The 19,095-nt window shown below is 51.0% G+C and overlaps 1 protein-coding gene across 2 annotated transcripts; it reads left to right on the plus strand.

The window, feature by feature from the left end:
- The first annotated feature begins 1 nt into the window (after position 1).
- TEX52 (testis expressed 52) lies at positions 2–7,367 on the plus strand. Of its 2 annotated transcripts, none has more exons than XM_020894865.2 (3): positions 2–672; positions 1,913–2,463; positions 3,476–7,367. In XM_020894865.2, exons 1-3 carry the CDS (start codon positions 601–603, stop codon positions 3,756–3,758), a joined length of 906 nt encoding a protein of 301 aa, XP_020750524.1. In that variant the 5' UTR covers positions 2–600; the 3' UTR covers positions 3,759–7,367. The 2 variants fall into 2 exon arrangements, with proteins under 2 accessions (XP_020750524.1, XP_070309281.1); XM_070453180.1 differs by having other exon boundaries at positions 3–672; positions 1,913–2,504; positions 3,476–3,556.
- The last annotated feature ends 11,728 nt before the right edge of the window (positions 7,368–19,095 follow it).

The raw sequence follows: 19,095 nt of genomic DNA on the forward strand, positions 1-19,095 counted from the left end.
GGTGTCTGGTCCCTGTGGCGTGAGGAGGGGCTGGGAAGGAAAGTGGGTGACAGCGAACCTGGTGATGGGGAAGATGCAAGGCCTGAAGGTGACACGGAGCCCTGGAAGGAGAGTGCAGAGGGCTTCAGCCTGGTCACTGCACTCTGCCCATCCCCCACCCCCACCCTGGTACCTCCTCTAACTCAGCAGTCAGCTGCTCCTTCACAGCCGGCCTCTTTTTGTGATCTCTCAACCTGCTGGAGGAATTTGGGCCTTTCAGAGAGTGTTCCCTAAAAGAAAGGCCTACCCAGCAACCCCCCACCCCCAACGTTAGGGAAGGACGGGCTGTTGAGGGGCCTGGGAGCCAGTGACCCTTGCCTTTCTCCCCCTGCCTTCCCAGCAAGAAGTCCCACCCCTGAAGCAGCTCCTGTTACAAGTTCTATCCCTCACCTGAAAGGCAGCCAGGTACCAAAGGACAGGTGAGCCCTCCCAGGGAGAGGTAAGGGCCTCCTCCCTGCGTTGCCACCCAGGAAGCATCGCCATAGCAACCCCAGCAGCAAACAATGCTGCCAAGAAAGTCTTCCCTACAAAGCTGCCTGTGCTGCTGGGGAGCCCAGAAAAATGGCCAGCCATCTGCAAAGACCACCCAGAGGGCTGGACGACCCATCCCAAGTGAGAGAAACTTTCTTGAAGGTAGGAGGCAGGGACACATATCTGCAGCAGCCTTCTACATCCTGCAGGCTGAGGGGCTGTCCCCACCCTGGGATGGACCGTGCTCTCCCCTGGGCAGCGGAGCTCCTGGCACATGAACTGTCATCCTGTGACCCTGTGAACACGGGGCTCAGAGGAGAGAGGGGATGTCTGATCATGACCTCTCAGACCCTCCCCATGGGGTGTTGGTGTGGACTTTACTCAGTGGACTGGGCCCAAGAAATGGATAAGGTTTTGGAAATAGAAAAGTTCTTGGGGCCAGAGGGAAGGAGAGGCATTTTGGGGAAACATGGGGGTCCCAAGCAGCACAGTCTGGGGCCTGACTCCACCATCCTTGCTTAGCGCTGCGGGTGAGCTCTTCACCCTCCTGTGCCTTGCTTTTAGCATCTTTAAGATGGAACAGTAGCACTTGCTCGAAGGCTGTGAGGGTTACATGAAAGAAAGCCGCTCAATCGTGTCCAACTCTCTTCGGCCCCATGGACTGTAGCCCGCCAGGCTCCTCTGTCCATGGAATTCTCCAGGCAAGAATACTGGAGTGGGTTGCCATGCCCTTCTCCAGGGGATCTTCCCAACACAGCAATTGAACCTGGGTCTCCTGTATTGCAGGCAGATTCTTTACCATCTGAGCCGCGAGGGAAGCCTGCGAGGGTTACATGAGATGTGGATAAGGGTTTAGCAACATGTCAAGTACATCTTTGCTAGTTTGTTTCATGGGGGCAAGGAGGAGAAAGGGGAGGAAGGAACCCCATCTGATGCTTCCTGCACTTGCTTGTATCTCAGTGAGGAGTGAGGGGGAAGCAGCAGTCAGAGAAGCCGGGGAGGGGAGGAGCTGGGACAGAAAAGCCCTGGCCCATCCCCTGGAGAACCATTTCCCTTCCACACTCTGCTTGAAAGCAGCAGTTTCTGACGAGAAGCCCTAGGCCCCAGGCAGGAATGGGGACCCAGTATGGGAGGAGGGGTGAAGCCCGAGTGAGGAGTGGGAACATGTCGGTTGAGGAAGGAGGCTGGAATCAAAGCCAAAACCTGATAGATGGAAAGAGAAAGACTGATGAAGTTGCATGTGAATCACACAGAGTGGCCACGCACTTCGAGGGCAGGGGCAGAAGCACTCCCTGACCAGGCCACCAGGTCCTGATGAGAACCCGTGTCCAGAGGGGGCTGGCAGCTGGTCTTCTCTGTTGAGGAGAGGCAGAGCACCCCAGACTCCCTTGTCTCTCCCCAGATGGTCCACGCCCATGAGACCCTCCCGACCCCGTGCACGTGGGCCCAACGCGAGTTCCTCCTCCCCAGGGAGCCCAAGGAGCTACCCGGCTTCACCCAGCAAGCCTACCACCAGCTGGCCCTGAAGCCGCCACCCTACACGGAGATGAAGGCCAAGGTGCATCAGCGACTGGCCTGCCCCTGGAAGGACACAGCCCAGCACACCTGGGGCTTCCACACCTGGCTGGATGTCGGGCGTCTGCCGGCCACCTTCCCCTCCAGGCCCGACAAGCCCTACGACAGCAACGTCTGGCGATGGCTGACGGACTCCAGGGCCCACCGCCAGCCCCCAGCAGAGCCCCCTGTGCCCCCTCCCTCCTGGCTGGGTCAGAACAGCTTCCTGACCTTCATCTCCTGTACTCCGATCTTCCTGGACGTGAACAGGAGGAAACAGGTGATCCTCAGGACGGTGAAGGAACTCCAAGAGGCGGAGAAACTCAAACTGAGGAGTGAAGTGAGGGCACCCCCTCTCGACACCCATGGCAACATCCTTCCCCCCAAGGCCTCCAAGAAGTAAGAGGAGCTCCCTCGTCAGGGAGCCCACCTGTGTCCAGGTGACCCCTCCCTCTCCCATTCCTCTTTCTGATGCCTTCCCTTCCTCCCACGTCCTGAAAACCACACTCTGTCTGAACGTAGCTGGAGGGGGTGGGTGGAGGCCAGGGGACCACAGCACGGGAGGGGCTTGATGACTTAGGGGATCCAGCTGTGTGCTTTACACCTGCCAGGCCCTGGGGATACAGAGACATGTCATTCAGTCCCTGCCCTCCAGGAGCTTCCAAAAGGCAGGTACCGCTGCACACGTGTGCAAAGACGGCTCTCAATGCCAGCCCACACCCTCCAAGTACCCAAAGCGTGAGACAGACAGTGGATGTCGCAGGGACGTCAATTATCAATATATCCAGAGGCAGAGTGAAAGGATTAGTTGTTCAGTCGTGTCCAACTCTTTGTGACCCCATGGACCGTAGTCCGCCAGGCTCCTCTGTCTGTGGGATTCTCCAGGCAAGAATACTGGAGTGGGTTGCCATGCCCTTCTCCAAGGTATCTCCCGGACCCAGGGATCAAACCCGCAACTCTTACGCCTCCTGCATTCTTTACCACTGAGCCACCAGGGAAGCCCTGTATTTTACTCTGTTGTGTGAAAAGTGGACTTCCCAAGACAGAACTGAACACTGCAGGTCTGCAGACCAGGGCCAGAGGGCGGCGGGTCAGAGCGGGAAGGTCTTCTGTAATTGTGGTGTTCACCTTGAGGACAAGGAGTACGGCATTGGTGGAGATGGGAGGGCTTAAAGGATAGCTAGAATCTGAACGAGTCCCTCACAGACCACAGGGTGGAAGGCTGACCAACCACATAGCATGATGTCACCAGCCTAACATCCAAACATACATGCAGGGTGCAGGTCCGCGTCCAGGTGGGCAGAGAGCTGGAAGGGGTCCTCATGGACTGATGGCTGACAGCATCACCTCCCCATCTGTCCCCTGAGTCTCCCTTTTGACCTCTGTCCTCTCTGCACCTTTCCCCCAACAGGTACCGGCACTTCTCAGCTGGTAGAAGGTATGAGTCCGGGGGCCTCCAGCTCATGCCCAACCCACTTCCCAATGATCTGGCCAGGAGCTGGCCCTGCCCAAACCCGCTGCCTCACTACCGGGAGCAGACGGCCAGGCTGGCCTTGCTGCCCAGCGCGCCTCTGAGCCAGGACCTGGTGAGGAACTACCAAACCCTGCTGGAGAGCCGGGTGGCCTTGCCCCTCCACTCTCTCTCCAGGGCCCGTTCTGGCAGGACCTCAGTGAGGAGACCTGGACACCTGTAGGAGCGCCTCCAGGTGTGTGGGCTCCATGGTGGGCACACGGAGCCCCCAGCTGTGGTGTCCTCACCCCACGCACCTTCAGCAGGAAGTCTCGGGTGCCAAAGGACTCAGGCTTATGCAGACAAAGCCTCTCCACCACCCTCCCCAGCTTCATCTGTACCCTGGCTTCTGGAGACTCTACCGAAATTCTCATCTGTTCTGTCCTCCTTGGAGCGACTGCTCAAGGCAGGTGGGAGGACTGGGGAGAGCAAAGGAGAATCCAGTTCCTGGGGAGAAGCGGTGTGTGCCTGTGCTTGTGTGTGTGTGTGTGTGTGTGTGTGTGCCTGTGTGTGTGTATCTGTGTGTGTCTGTGGTCTGTGTGTGTGTATCTGTGGTGTATGTGTGTGTGTCTGTGTGTGTGTATGTCTGTGTGTCTTTCTGTGTCTGTGTGTGTGTGCCTGTGTGTGTATGTCTGTGTGTCTTTCTGTGTCTGTGTGTGTGTGCCTGTGTGTGTATGTCTGTGTGTGTATCTGTGTGTCCGTGTATGTCTGTGTGTATCTGTGTATCTGTGTTTCTGTGTCTGACTGTATCTATGTGTCTGTGTGTGTGTCTGTGTCTGTGTGTGTGTCTGTGTCTGTGCATGTCTGTGTCTGTGCGTGTCTGTGTCTGTGTGTGTGTATCTGTGTCTGTGTGTGTGTCTGTGTCTCTGTGTGTATATCTATGTGTGTTTGTGTGTGTGTCTGTGCGTGTGTGTGTCTATGTGTCTGTGTGTGTGTGTCTCTGTGTGTATATCTATGTGTGTTTGTGTGTGTGTCTGTGCGTGTGTGTGTCTATGTGTCTGTGTGTGTGTCTCTGTGTATATATCTGTGTGTGTTTCTGTGTGTATATATGTGTGTATATCTGTGTGTGTGTGTCACTGTGTGTATATCTCTGTGTGTATGTGTGTGTCTCTGTGTGTACATCTGTGTGTGTCTGTGTCTCTGTATGTATATCTGTGTGTATATCTGTGTGTCACTGTGTGTATATCTGTGTGTGTCTGTGTCTCTGTATGTATATCTGTGTGTGTGTCACTGTGTGTATATCTGTGTGTGTCTGTGTCTCTGTATGTATATCTGTGTGTGTGTCTCTGTATGTATATCTCTGTGTGTATATCTGTGTGTGTGTGTCTGTGTGTACATCTGTGTGTGTGTCTGTGTGTACATCTGTGTGTGTGTGTCTCTGTATGTATATCTGTGTGTATATCTGTGTGTGTCTGTGTCTCTGTACGTATATCTATGTGTGTGTGTCTCTGTGTGTATATCTCTGTGTGTTTGTGTGTGTGTCTGTGCTTGTGTGTGTCTATGTGTCTGTGCGTGTGTTTCTGTGTGTATATCTGTGTGTGTTTGTTTGTCTCTGTGTGTACATCTGTGTGTATATCTGTGTGTGTGTGTCACTGTGTGTGTCTGTGTCTCTGTATGTATATCTCTGTGTGTATATCTGTGTGTGTGTCTCTGTATGTATATCTCTGTGTGTACATCTGTGTGTGTGTGTCTCTGTATGTATATCTCTGTGTGTATATCTGTGTGTGTGTCACTGTGTGTACACCTGTGTATGTCTGTGTCTCTGTATGTATATCTCTGTGTGTTTGTGTGTTGTGTGTGTCTCTGTGTGTATCCATGTGTGCTTGTGTGTCTCTGTATGTGTGTGTATGTGTGTGTGGTGGGGGGAGAGGATGTGGACGATGAGTTACCTCCCCTCTCACAACCCATGGGATTGGGCAGGACCCAGGAAGCTTCTTAGGCAAAAACAACCTCTGTTCCAGCCCTCCCTGGACCATCTGAAGTCTGGACAGAGGCCGGAAGGCACCCTGCTGGGTTATGGGTCCCACACAGGGTTTGGGGGAGCAGAGGTCGGGCCAAGGCTGTGCTGGAGGGGGGAGAGCTGGGTCTGAGGAAGGCTGACCAGGCCTCGGCGGAAGGACAAGAACAAAGTGGAGATTTAAGGTAAAAGTGGAAGCAGTTCCCCCAGAGCCACACCTTGGGGCCCGTGCTCACCCCAGGGCCTCAGGTTTCGCACTGGAGGTGGGGGAGGCAGGCAAAGTGCATGGGTCAGAAGGGTGCTGCCCGGCTGGGTGGAGAGTGGGCAGGAAGGGCTGGAGAGGGAGAGCTGCACCAGGGGCCCACCTCCCCTCCCCTCGCCCACGTTACACCCCCACGTCAGTGACCTTCCCCAGCTGGTTTCTCTTGGCTTCTCTGCCCCCTGCCCTCTTTGCCCACTTGTCTCAAGCCTGTGGGAATCAGGAGGCACCTGGGAATCAAATATCACCAGGGCTCGAGCCCTGGTCTAGCCGCTCACAGATGAGCGCCCTCTAAGAGAGTCCTTGTTCCCCCCAGGCTCTCAGCTTCCTCCTCTGCACGGTGGGAACCACTAGGGCAAAAATAAGTGGAATAGGGCTTCCTTGGTGACTCAGTGGTTAAGAATCTGCCTGTCAAAGCAGGAGACACAGGTTTGATCCCTGGTCCCGGAAGATCCCACATGCCTCGGAGCAACCAAGCTCGTGTGCCACAATCATTAAGCCTGTGCTCTAGAGCCCGGGAACTGCAACTACTGAAGCCCACGTGCCACAAACTGATGCCAATGGGCCCCAGAGCCTGTGCTCTGCAATAAGAGAAGCCACTGTAATGAGAAGCCAGCACACTGCAACTGGGCAGTAACCCCCACTCGCCACGGCTAGAGAGAAGCCATGCAGCAATGAAGACCCAGCACAGCCAAAAATAAATATAAATAAATAACTTTTTAAAATAGATTAAAGAAATAAGTGGAATAAATAAAAGAAACAAGTGACAAACCTGCAAAGTGACCTCCATACATGCAACTGTCAATCATTACCTATAGAATCAAAGAAGTAAAACAGTGGAAGATGAATCAGCCTAAGGCGTCAGACACACTGACACAAGCAACAATGTGGATGAAACTTGAATGCTGAATGGGAAATGCCAGGCACAAAAGGGAGCGTACCATTCAATTCAATTTCTAGAAAGTGTCCAGAGTAGGCAATTCCTTAGAAACAAAGATGAATCGATGGGGCCAGGCACTGGGGAGTGTGCTGAGTGCTTCACTGGTGCAGAGTTTTCTCTCAGGGGATGAGAACGTTTTGGAACTACACAGACATGCTGGCTGCACAACAAGACAAATGAACGAGATGCCTCTGGATGATAAACTTTAAGATGGTCCATATCATGTGAAAGTCATCTCAGTTCAAAAGAATTATAATAAAGAGGATGTGTATAGAGCATTTCCAAAGTTCCTTCCAGTTCCAAATCAACAATTCTACACCCCAGTCCTTCTCCTGGCTGCCTCCCCACCATGGTGTGGGGTTGGTGGGGAGGCCTGGAGCCAGGGGGTGAAGGAGAGTGTTCTAGGGCAGTGTGGGGCTTAGGGATGGGCCTGTTCTCCTCACTCTGGATTAGGAATGGGAGCCGGAAGAGGAGGCCCCTTCCTTGCCTTTGATCCTGACATGTCAGAGGAGGTCGGGTTCTGGGAAACAAGGGTTTGGGTGGTAAACTGAGGCCCAGGGACACAAGTCAGGCGGTCTCTGCCCTCCTGGTGCACCCCAGGCTCCAGGGCCCTGAGGTCATTCTGCTTCTTGGACTACTTCCCGATCATGCCTGGGTTTTGTCACCCCAGTAAGAGAAGCCCAGGGGACACTTAGTGGGTTAATGTGAAGTTTTAGGGGGGTGGGAGAGAGAAGAAAACCTCATCCTCTCTGGCCAGAAGTTGAAGCCCAGGGAGCAGAGTAAGGAGCGTTTCACAGATGCCTGCCTTATAGACCCAGCCCCCTTCTCTGAAGGCAGGCTGCCGGCCTCCCTCGAGACCTCCACTCCAGCCTCCACCCTCTTGCTCTGCTCTCTGGACAGCGGCCTCCTTCCTGCCGGTGGCACTGTCAGGCCCTCTGGTCCATCACAAGTCAGAGATGCAGAGGCCAGGCTTCTGGAATTCCTGAATCCCACTGGGCCATGGGGCTCCACAGGTCCTCCTGGTTCTAAGGATTCTTCAAGGCCATCCTCAACCTAGCCGGCCCACAGCCACAGGCGTCACCCCTACCCCGGCCCTCCCACATCCACTCACAGATGTGGAGTCCTCCAAAGCCTCTGGGGGTGATGACCCTGGTGCCTGGGCCCACCTTAAGGACCTCCTCTCTCAGATCCAAGAGAGGCAGGGTTGGAGCCTGCCCATCCACACCCTGCACCCCTATCCAGGAAACACTGTGCTCTGCTAGGTGCCACCAGCTTCAGGACACGAGTGGATCCCAGCACAGAGGCTCAGAGCCACTCCTGGGTCCTCCCTCCCCTCTGCAGCCTCCCTCTCCTTCAGCCAGGTTCTGGCTCATAAGTGGGCGGCTGGGGCACGAAGCAGAGCTGGGGCCCGTGAGGCTGGGGGCCCCTTGGGGAGTCTCAGAGCAGCCAACCGTGACCTTCAGTCTTCATCTCAACTGCCGGGTTGCAGAGCTGACCCATGTCATTGCAGCGCCTCAGAACGTCCCACCACTGCTCTGGGATGCCAAGTCGGAACCACCGACCTCTGCACAGGCTGCCCGGCCCCATCCCTGGCCTCCCGAGATGCACTGGCCTCCCATCTCCATCCTCCGATTACCTGCTAGGTCAAGCCCTTCACCGTCCTGCGTCTCGTCCACCTCCAAGCTTCTCCTGGTTCAGGCTGTCCCCTGAACCATACCACCTTCTCTTCTCATTACCTGGGATAGCTCATTGCTGTAGCCTGCTTGTCATTATGTCTAGTGGTTTCCATGGCTCTTCACAGACTTGCCTGTCTTAGGTGCATCTCGGGTAACACACACTCTGCACTTCCCAGGACAGACCTTCCCAAAAGGCCCCAAGCTGCTGCATCTCAATATAGTACAGATTCCAAGGCAGAGTCAGGACATGTGGCTCCCCCTTGCCCAGCATGACTCCCACTTTACGGTCACTGAGTCCTGGCACGAGACAACACGACAAGCTCCCTGGGCAGTGGCTTCTTTAGCAGGAGTGTCACTAGAGTGATACCTGCCGCCCAGGGCAAGTCCGAAGCTTGGGCGAGGAGAAAGAGGAGGTGGAGGGAGATGGGAGCAGGAAAGGAAGTCATAAACACAAGATGGGCACGTGGGGCTAGGGGGAGACGGGCTGAGGCCAGAGGGAAGGCAAAGCAGGATTCCAAGCTCCCTCTTCACCCCCACCAGACATGCGACGTCCAGGATGTTCAAGCGGAGGTAAACATCTTTGCCAGATTCCCTGAGGGCAGTTGCAGGATCAAGATTGGAATGCAGAGCCCAGGGAGGGGAGAGGTTAGAAGGTCTGGCAAATGAGTCCCACGGTGCCAGGAAAATGGGGTCTGGAGAGACAGCTGATGGCCCTCAGCAGATTCTGCAAATGGAAAGAGAGGGTGGGATGCTCAGCAAGCTGGTGTCCCAGTACCTGAATCCTCAGAGACAGTAGCATGGTTCCTCCTGGGTCCTGGGGTCCTGCCAGACAATTCAGTCAGCAGACTGTGTGTAAAAGTGTTACTGAAAGATGTGTTGGGTCCAGCTACTTGGGGCTCAAAAGCCAGTAAACAGGCCAGGCTGGTGGAAAGGAAAGTTTGCTTTATTTCAGATGCCTGCAACTAGGGGCAAAGCTGGGAGAACGGAAGTCTGTCCAAGGCCAACTCCCCCACCACTGGCAATCAGTGGGGCAAGAGCTTTTATAGACAGAGGGATAGGGCTCGGTGCAGAAATAGCACAGTCAGCTTTGACCGGCATCTTGAAATTGGTTGTCAGTGGTCTAACTGGCGTCATCTTGATTGTTTTCAGTACAGTTAAACTTCGGTTCCCGAGTCGGTTTGTATCCATTTCTTTGAGGCCAGTTCTCAGAATTGTGGCAGTTCAAGTTGTGGGTGCAGTCTGATTATCATGTAGTTAACTTCTTCCACCTGGGCCTTCCGTATCTACAAAGCAGCTCATAGGATATGGCTCAGAATATTATCCATAGCCCTTGAGAAGGAACTAGAAGTCCTAGACTGTGCTTAGTGACCACATTATTCGTTAGTCTCCTTTGACTATTTTCCTTTGTTTCCACATTTCTCATTTCTCTGGTTAAACTTATTCTTTGACTAACGTTTCCCACAGATAAAAGGCAAGCAAAGGACTTGGGGTTGGGTGGGGATGGGGTGGGGCAGCAAGGACAATGGGGAGAGAAAAGAGACCAAAAAAAGAAAAAGACTCTGCCCTTATAAAGGCTAATATCTGGTGGGAAGATGGACAAGTAAACAATTTTCAATAGTGTGAGCAATAAGGTAAGAGATGTTTGACCCAGCTGTGCTATGAGAGCAGAGGGGAGAAACCTCTAGGTCAGAGCCTGTATGAGTGTGTGTGTGTGTGTGTGTGTGTGTGTGTGTGTGTGCAGGAGCACTCACGTGAAGGTGAACGTCACCTCCCAAACAGGAGCAGGTGGGTACCCAGGATTCTGTGTGTTGGACAGGGAGTCACAAGCTTTCCATGAACCAGCCCACGTCACCCTCCCAACACAATGAGAATGGCCCCATAGGGCCCCCATTTTAGAGACGAGTGAACCCAGGCCTCCAGGCCCTCTTAGCAAGTTTGCCATTGTGCCTCTCGTTCGAACTTCACAGCCGTCCTGCAGATGACACGTTAGCTCAGTTTTACAGATGAGGGCGTGATTCCAAAAGATGAAGCGCTTCACCCAAAGTCACCCAGCTAGTGAATGAGCCGGAAAACATGACCAAGTTTGTCTGAGCTCCGCATCCCATGCTCAGGCTGCTTTCATCAGCAGAGACAAGCGTTCTGCCTTTCTGTGCCTTGTTTTTGTTGTTGTTGTTATGTTTTGGTTTTTTGTTTGCACTGCAAGGCTAACAGGATCTCCATTCCCTGACCAAGACTTGAACCCAGGTTTTAGCAGTGAAAGCCCGGAATTCTAACTAGTGGGCCACGAGGGAACTCCTTATACCTTGTTTTTTGCCACCTAGAAAATAGGAGGAAAGCATCTTAGCCTGAAGTGTAAACAGTGGTCCTAGACTGGTGGCCTTTGTAATATCTCCCTTTTTGGGGTGAAAATTATTAGTGTTCAGTCACTCAGTTATGTCCAACTCTTTGCCACCCCATGGACTGGCTCCTTTGTCTTTCACTATCTCCCGGAATTTGTTCAAACATGTCCATTGAGTCAGTGATGCTGTCTAACCATCTCATCCTCAGCTGGCCCTTTCTCCTCTGCCCTCAGTCTTTCCCAGCATCAGAATCTTTTCCAATGAGTTGGCTTTTCAACTCATTGGCCAAAGTATTAGAGCTTCAGCCTCAGCATCAATCCTTCCAATGAATATTCAGGGCTGATTTCCTTTAGGACTGACTGGTTTGATCTCCAGGAGGTAGGAAGAAAAATTTCAAAACGGGCCCAGCCTCCTGGGACACTTGCTGGACAGGAGAATTCTGGAAAAAGCGTCATTCCTGTCTTGAGAAGATCTGATAGGGCCAGAGTGGAAAGCCTGAAATAGACCTGGCTGCCCTCACCCTCTGCAGACCCGAGGGAGCTGTTTGTCCAGCTCTGAATAACCATTCTAAGGAGGATGTCCTGAGAATTTCCTTATGTGGCAGGGAGTTTAACTGGATGACTTCACAGTGCCAGATGGACTCTCCCCCACCTCCATCTCTAACCTCGGTGATAAGAAACAGCACTACTCAGATTCTTCTTAAAAAGAAACTCTGTAAAGATATTTAAAGACATCAAAGGTTATCACAAGGGAGGTGGGAACCAGTTCATCTCCATGTCTACTGAGGCTTGGACAAAAGAATGGGGATTTTGAAAACAGCTACAGGGATCCCCAGGTGGCTCAGACGGTAAAGAGTCTGCCCGTGATGTGGGAGACCTGGGTTCAATTCCTGGGTCTGGAAAATCCCCTGGAGAAGGAAGTGACAACCGCATCCAGTATTCTTGCCTGGAGAATCTCACGAATGGAGGACTCTGGCGGGCTACAGTTCACGGGGTCTTGAAGAGACAGACATGACTGAGGGGTTAAGCACAGCACAGATGATGCTAGTAGCAAAGCACCTGCCTACCAATGCCAATGCAGGAGACAAAAGAGACTTGAGGTCAATCTCTCGGTCAAGCAGATCTCATGGAGAAGGAAATGGCAACCCACACCAGTGTTCTTGCCTGGAAAGTCCCATGAACGGAGGAGCCTGCCGGGCCACAGTCCACGTGGTCGCAAAGAATCGGACACGACTGAGTGACTTTCACTTCACTGAGATTTAGACTAGACGTGATAACTTTCTGATAAGGTAGAGAAACGCTGGAGTGGATTATACCTGGTTCCAAGAAACAAACTGTGAATCTCTTTAGATCTGTGATGTCTTGCAGAAATATAAATGAGTCACATATACAACTTTAAATTTCTTCAGTTCAGTTCAGTTGCTCAGTCGTGTCTGACTCTGCAACCCCATGAATCGCAGTATGCCAGGCCTCCCTGTCCATCAGTAATTCCCAGAGTTTACTCAAACTCATGTCCATCGAGTCAGTGATACCATCCAGCCATCTCATCCTCTGTTGTCCCCTTCTCCTCCTGCCCCCAATCCCTCCCAGCATCAAGGTCTTTTCCAGTGAGTCAACTTTTTGCATGAGGTGGCCAAAGTATTGGAGTTTCAGCTTTAGCATCAGTCCTTCCAATGAACACCCAGGACTGATCTCCTTTGGAATGCACTGGTCATAGCAAACACCCTCTTCCAACAACACAAGAGAAGACTCTACACATGGATATCACCAGATGGTCAACACCAAAATCAGACTGATTATATTCTTTGCAGCCAAAGATGGAGAAGCTCTATATAGTCAGCAAAAACAAGACCAGGAGCTGACAGTGGCTCAGATCATGAACTCATTGCCAAATTCAGACTTAAATTTCTTAGCTGCCATATTTAAAAAGAAAAAAGAAACAAGTGATGTTAATTTTTATAACATATTTTATTGAACCCAACAAATCCAGAATACCATCAATAGAAAGTAATGTAGGGACTTCCCCAGCAGTCCTGTAGTTAAGACTTCACCTTCCAATGCAGAGGGAGTGGGTTTGATCCCTGGTCCCGAAGCTAAAATCCCACCTGCCTTGTGGCCAAAAAACCAAGATGTGTAACAGAAGAAATGTTGTAACAAATTCAATAGAGACTTTTAAAATGGTCCATATAAAAAAAATTTGTTTAAAAAGTAATGTAATTAATGTTTGTTTAATAATGAGATAATTTTTATTAATGAGATAGTTCACATTGATTTTGGTAGTGTCTTCACCACCCAGCATGTATTTTACACTTACAGCGTGTCTCAGTTCAGACTGGTCACATCGCCACTGCTCAGTAACCCTGTGTGGCCGGTGGCCATGCATCAGTCAGCACAAGTCTAAAGTCACTAATGACTGACACCCCATGGAGATACAAGGTGTAGTCTGGGTTTACCTGCAGGCAGAAAGCTCTCCAGAAGTCCTGAGGATCCATGAGGGTGAAGGCCAAGAAAGCGGTACCTCCTAGCGCCTCTCAGCCTTCGTTGTTGCCAAAATCACAAGATCCATCACCATCTGCAGTTCTGAGAACCCACTGGGCAGGGCTTTGTGTGCCCTTTTGGTAGCGGGAACCCTGATCCCGAGGGTCTGTCAGGTCCAGGGTCAGTTAACCCCTGTGGGTTAACGCTGCCCGGGAGAATTGGGAGATTGGGATTGACATATATGCACTGTTGGTATATAATGTATAAAACAGATAACTATTGAGAACCTACTGTGCAGCGCAGAGAACGCTCCTCAGAGCTCTACAGTGACCTACGTGGGAAGGAAATCCTAAAACGAGGGGCTAGATGTGTCCTTACGGCTGATTCACTTTGATGTACAGCAGAAACTAACATGCCATTATAAAGTAATTATCCTCCAATTAATTAAAAAGACGAAAACACCGCCTGGGAGAGCGAGGGAATTTTCCGTCCTGGCCTCCTGGGTGCTCTCTCCACATCTTGCTGGTGTGAGTGACCGGTCCCCGGATGGGGGCACCAGGCCAGGCAGAGGGGTTGGAGATCTACCACATCTGGGGTATGGTGTGGGAGCATCAGCCCAGGCCAGTCTGGCCCATGTTACCCCCGGCTGCAGCACCTCCACCAGGTACCATATGGCCCTCTCCCTCCCCTGCTCTCATCTCCGCACAATGTCACCTGCCCCTAGGCTCATCCCTCCCTCTCCTCTGCCCCGGTGTATCCTCCAGCACCCAGCCCTACCCGGCATCATCCGTGAAGTTGTCTATAGTCTGCCTTCCCCATCAGGATGTGAGCTGCATGGAAGCAGTGCTCCCAGGGCCTGCCTCAGTGTCTACCACGCAGTGTTGCTGCTCATCGCTCCGCCGTGTCCAGTTCTTAGAGACCCCATGGACTGTGGCACTGCAGGCTCCCTTGTCCTTCACTGTCTCCCGGAGTTTGTTCAAACTCATGTTCATTGAGTCGGTGATACCATCCAACCATCTCATCCTCTGTCGTCCCCTTCTCTTCTTGTCCTCTTGCCCTCAACCTTTCCCAGCATCAGAGTCTTTTCCAATGAGTCAGTTCTTCGCATCAGGTGGCAGAGTTCTTCAGCTTCAGCAACGTGGGGCAAAGGACAAATTTACAAAAGAAGAAGCCAAGGGACGCAAAAAGCAACAGTCTCCTTACCCCCTAGCCTGTGGGACCATGAGACAGCGAGAGAGCCAATATTAATTTAAGTCACAGACACAGGGACCAGCTGGACCCCTTCTGCAGCCACATTCCAGAGAATGGTATTTCCTGAGCACGACTGGTTCCCAGGCCTCGTCAGACTCACTGGGAAAGAGGTGACACTGTCCCCAACCTCTCCCCGTCCAAACTGCAAATGCCCGAGTCCCCCATCTTCTTTTTTATTTTTAAAAAATATTTATCTATTTGGCTGTGCCAGGTCTTAGTTGAGGCATGAGAATTCTTAGTTGTGGCATGTGGGATCCAGTTCCCTGATCAGGGATCAAGCCTGGGCCCCAACCCTTGGGAGCTCAGAGTCTTAGCTACGGATGACCAGGGAAGTCCCCCCGCCCCCCACCAAGTCCCCCTTCTACATCACAGGAGCTTGTGCCATCCGGTGGGACGCAGATGCATGCTGGGACACCTATCCGGGCTGTCAGCCCAGCCCTAGGCAGCACGGCTAAGTCCCCGAAGGTCCCGTCATTCTTAACCGTTGACAGTGGCACCCCTTCAAAGAACGTATTAATAAAGGACTCTTGCAGACATTGAAGACTTTTCAGACCTAAGGAATGGATGGCTGAGAATGAGGTTGGGGGAGATACCTGTCAACACGGGCCTGCTGGGCATCCTTAATATACAGGGTCCACGTGCACGGTTAATGCCGCTGAAACAACCAGGGACCCCAGTACATGCCGTTGGAGCCTCTTCAACCTCTATGCCCAGCTAATATGGGGGTAATGGGTGTCCAGACATGGGGGTGGAAGGGAGCTGGAATATCCCGCTGAAACTGAGGCCGCAGGAAGCCAGGATATGGGGGCTGAGCTGGGTAAATGGAATCACACCGGTGTTTGGTTTTCAGTCCACACTCGCCGTCTCCCTGGTGCTTTGGCTTTGGCATAGCAGGGAGCGAGCAGGACTCGGGAGACAGGCAGGAGCCTTTGAGTCCTGGCTGTGCCCCCCACCTCAGTACCTGAACCTTGAATAAGGTTTCTGAGTCTTGGTATACTCGCTTCCTGGGGCGGCCATAACAAAGCCCTGCGACCTGGGTGGCTTCAACATCACAGATGTGTTGTCCCATTGTCCCGGGGAAGCTGGAAGTCCAAGGTCAAGGTGTGGGCAGGACTTGTTGCCTCCTGAGCACAGTGAGGCAGGATCTGCTCCAGACCTCTCTCCTGGCTGCTGGTGGTTTGCTGGTGACCTCTGACCTTTCTTGTCTGGAGACACACCACCCCACCCTCAGTCTTCATGCTCACGTGGTGTTCTTCCCAAGCCCAGATCTCTCAGGGTCCAAACTTCCCCTTTGAAGAAGAACACTATTTGAGCTATTTCAAAACCTAAAAAACAATGCTGTTAAAGTGCTGCACTCAATACACCAGCAAATTTGGAAAACTCAGCAGTAGCCACAGGATTGGAAAAGGTCAGTTTTCATTCTAATCCCAAAGAAAGGCAATGCCAAAGAATGTTCAAACTACCGCACAATTACACTCATCTCACATGCTAGCAAAGTAATGCTTAAAATTCTCCAAACCAGGCTTCAACAGTATGTGAACCGTGAACTTCCAGATGTTCAAGCTGGATTTAGAAAAGGCAGAGGAACCAGAGATCAAATTGCCAACATCTGTTGGATCATTAAAAAAGCAAGAGAGTCCCAGAAAAACATCTACTTCTGCTTTATTAACTACACCAAAGCCTTTGACTGTGTGTATCACAGCAAACTGTGGGAAATTCTTAAAGAGATGGGAATACCAGATCACCTGACCCGCCTCCCGAGAAACCTGTATGCATGTCAAGAAGCAACAGTTAGAACTGGACATGGAACAACAGACTTGGATATTTTCACCCTGCTTATTAAACTTCTATGCATAGTGAAATGCTGGGCTGAATGAAGCACAAGCTGGAATCAAGATTGCCAAGAGAAATATCAATAACCTCAGATACACAGATGACACCACCCTTATAGCAGAAAGCGGAGAAGAAGTAAAGAGCCTCTTGATAAAAGTGAAAGAGAAGAGTGAAAAAATTGGCTTAGAACTCAATATTCAGAAAACTAAGATCATGGCATCTGGTCCCATCATTTCATGACAAATAGATGGGGAAACAGTGGAAACAGTGACAGACTTTATTTTCTTGGGCTTCAAAATCACTGCAGATGATGACTGCAGCTGTGAAATTAAAAGAGGCTTACTCCTTGGAAGAAAAGCTATGACCAACCTAGACAGCATATTAAAAAGCAGAGACATTACTTTGCCAACAAAGATCAGATTAGTCAAAGCTATGGTTTTTCCAGTAGTCATGTATGGATGTGAGAGTTGGACTATAAAGAGAACTGAGCGCCAAAGAATTGATGTTTTCAACTGTGGTGTTGGAGAAGACTCTTGAGAGTTCCTTGGACTGCAAGGCAATCAAACCAGTCAATCCTAAAGAAAATTAGTCCTGAATATTCATTGGAAGGACTGATACTGAAGCTGAAGCTCCAATACTTTGGCCACCTGATACGAAAAACTGACTCACTGGAAAAGACCCTGATGCTGGGAAAGATTGAAGGCGGGAGGGGAAGGGGACGACAGAGGATGAGATGGTTGCATGGCATCACCAACTCAATGGACATGAGTTTGAGCAAACTCCAGGAGACAGTGAAGCCTGGCATGCTGCAGTCCATGAGCTCACAAAGAGTCTGACACGACAGAGCAACTGAACTGACTGACTAAAGAAGGACACAGCCCATATACACAATGGAATATTACTCAGCCATGAAAAGGAATGGATTTGAGTCAGTTGTAGTGATGTGGATGAACCTAGAACCTGATATACAGAGAATTGAGTCAGAAAGAGAAAAACGAGTATCATATATATGCATATGTATAGGATTTAGAAAAATGGTACTGATAAGCTATTTGCAGGGCAGGAATAGAGACAGACATAGAGAACAGACTTGTGGACACAGTGGGGGAAGGAGAGGGTGGGATGAATTGAGAGAGTAGCATGGAAACATATACACTACCGTGTGTAAAATAGATAGCCAGTGGGACTTTGCTGATGATACAGGGGGCTCAAGTCAGGTGCCTCATGACAAGCTAGAGGGGAGGGAGGGAGGTTCAATAGGGGAGGGACATATGTATACTTATGGCCGGTTCATGAACACCTGTGGCTGGTTCATGTTGATGCACGGCAGAAACCAACACAATATTGTAAAGCGAGTATTACAATTAAAAACAAATAAATTTAAAAAAAGAAGGACACAGACATACTGGGTTCGGGCCACCCTGATGACCTCATCTTAACTTGACTATCTCTGTAAAGATCCTATCTCTAAATAAGGTTACATTCTGAGGTCCTAGGGTTTGTGTGTGTGCATGCGAGTTAAATCGCTCAGTCATGTTTGACTTTTTGCAACCCTATGGACCATAGACTGCCAGGCTCCTCTGTCCATGCGATTCTCCAGGCAAAAATACTAGAAGGGATTGCCATGCCCTCCTCCAGGGATTTTCCCCACCTAGGGAACAAACCTGTGTCTCTTACATCTACTGCATTGGCAGACAAGTTCTTCACCACTAGCACCACCTAAGAAACTCCCCAGAGGTTGGGTCATTAACATATGGGGGGAACACGATTGAACTCCTAACATCTCGCCTGTAAATGGGGATCATAATATAATTGTCGTGGTTGCAAAGTGCCTCAAGGAGGTGTGCTCCGCAGTGGGGCAGGGGAATGTCTGCCTGGTCAGAATGGGCATGTGCCTCTGTGTTGCCTGGATGGGATCGAGCCCCAGGGAGCAGGGCCCAGGTCAAGACTCACCCTGTGAGTGTCCAACACAAGTCAGCAGAACCTTGACCAGGGAGGGCCGATGATGGTGAGGACAAAAGGCTGGAGAGAAAAAATTGATGGCAGATGCATCAGGGCTCTACAAAGTCTGAGAGTGGACTTCCCTGGGGGTCCAGTGGCTAAGACTCTGTGCTCCCAGTGCAGGGGATGCAGGTTCCATCCCTGGTCAGGGAACTAGAGCCCGCATATGACAACTAAAGAACCTGAGTGCCACCACTAAGACCTGGGCAGCCAAATAAATTAAAAAGGAAAAGTCTGATACCAAGTGCTGACCAGGAAGTGGAGCCAAGGAACCCCGTCTGCTACTGATGGAGGGCCAGCTGCTACAAACACTTTGGAGGGTAATTTGGCATCATGGCGAAAGAGACAAGATGTATATCTGATGCCCCAGCAGTCCCACTCCTAGGAATGCTTACAGGAATGCTTACCCCAAGAGACAGGTGCAAGAAATGTTCACAGCATCTTTGTAAAAATGAAAAATAACCTAAATTTCCTAAATGTGATGTATTCACTAGAGAAATACTATACAGTAATTAAAGCAAATTAACTAGAGCTACATATAGCCCACAGGTGAATCTCACCAATAAAATAATGAGCAAGAAAGAGCAACTTGGGACTTCCCCAGCCATCTAGTGTCTAAGACTCCGAGCTACCAATGCAAAGGGTGTGGGTTCAATCCCAATGGGGGAGTGAAGATCCCACATGCCTAAAAAAAATTTTAAAAAACACAAATTGCAGAAGGATGTCTACAGTGGGTCAGGCAATATGAAATGACACTGCTTAGGATACACATATACATATGTGCTTGA

This window comes from Odocoileus virginianus, chromosome 23 (genome assembly GCF_023699985.2).
Source record: "Odocoileus virginianus isolate 20LAN1187 ecotype Illinois chromosome 23, Ovbor_1.2, whole genome shotgun sequence".
Lineage (NCBI taxonomy): Eukaryota > Metazoa > Chordata > Mammalia > Artiodactyla > Cervidae > Odocoileus > Odocoileus virginianus.

Excerpts from the sequence above, each read along its gene's own strand:
- TEX52 (XM_020894865.2), top strand. The coding sequence starts at position 601 with ATGGCCAGCCATCTGCAAAGACCACCCAGAGGGCTGGACGACCCATCC. Across the intron at positions 673-1,912 it reads TGAGAGAAACTTTCTTGAAG|ATGGTCCACGCCCATGAGAC; the intron begins GTAGGAGGCAGG and ends GTCTCTCCCCAG. Across the intron at positions 2,464-3,475 it reads CCCCCCAAGGCCTCCAAGAA|GTACCGGCACTTCTCAGCTG; the intron begins GTAAGAGGAGCT and ends TTCCCCCAACAG.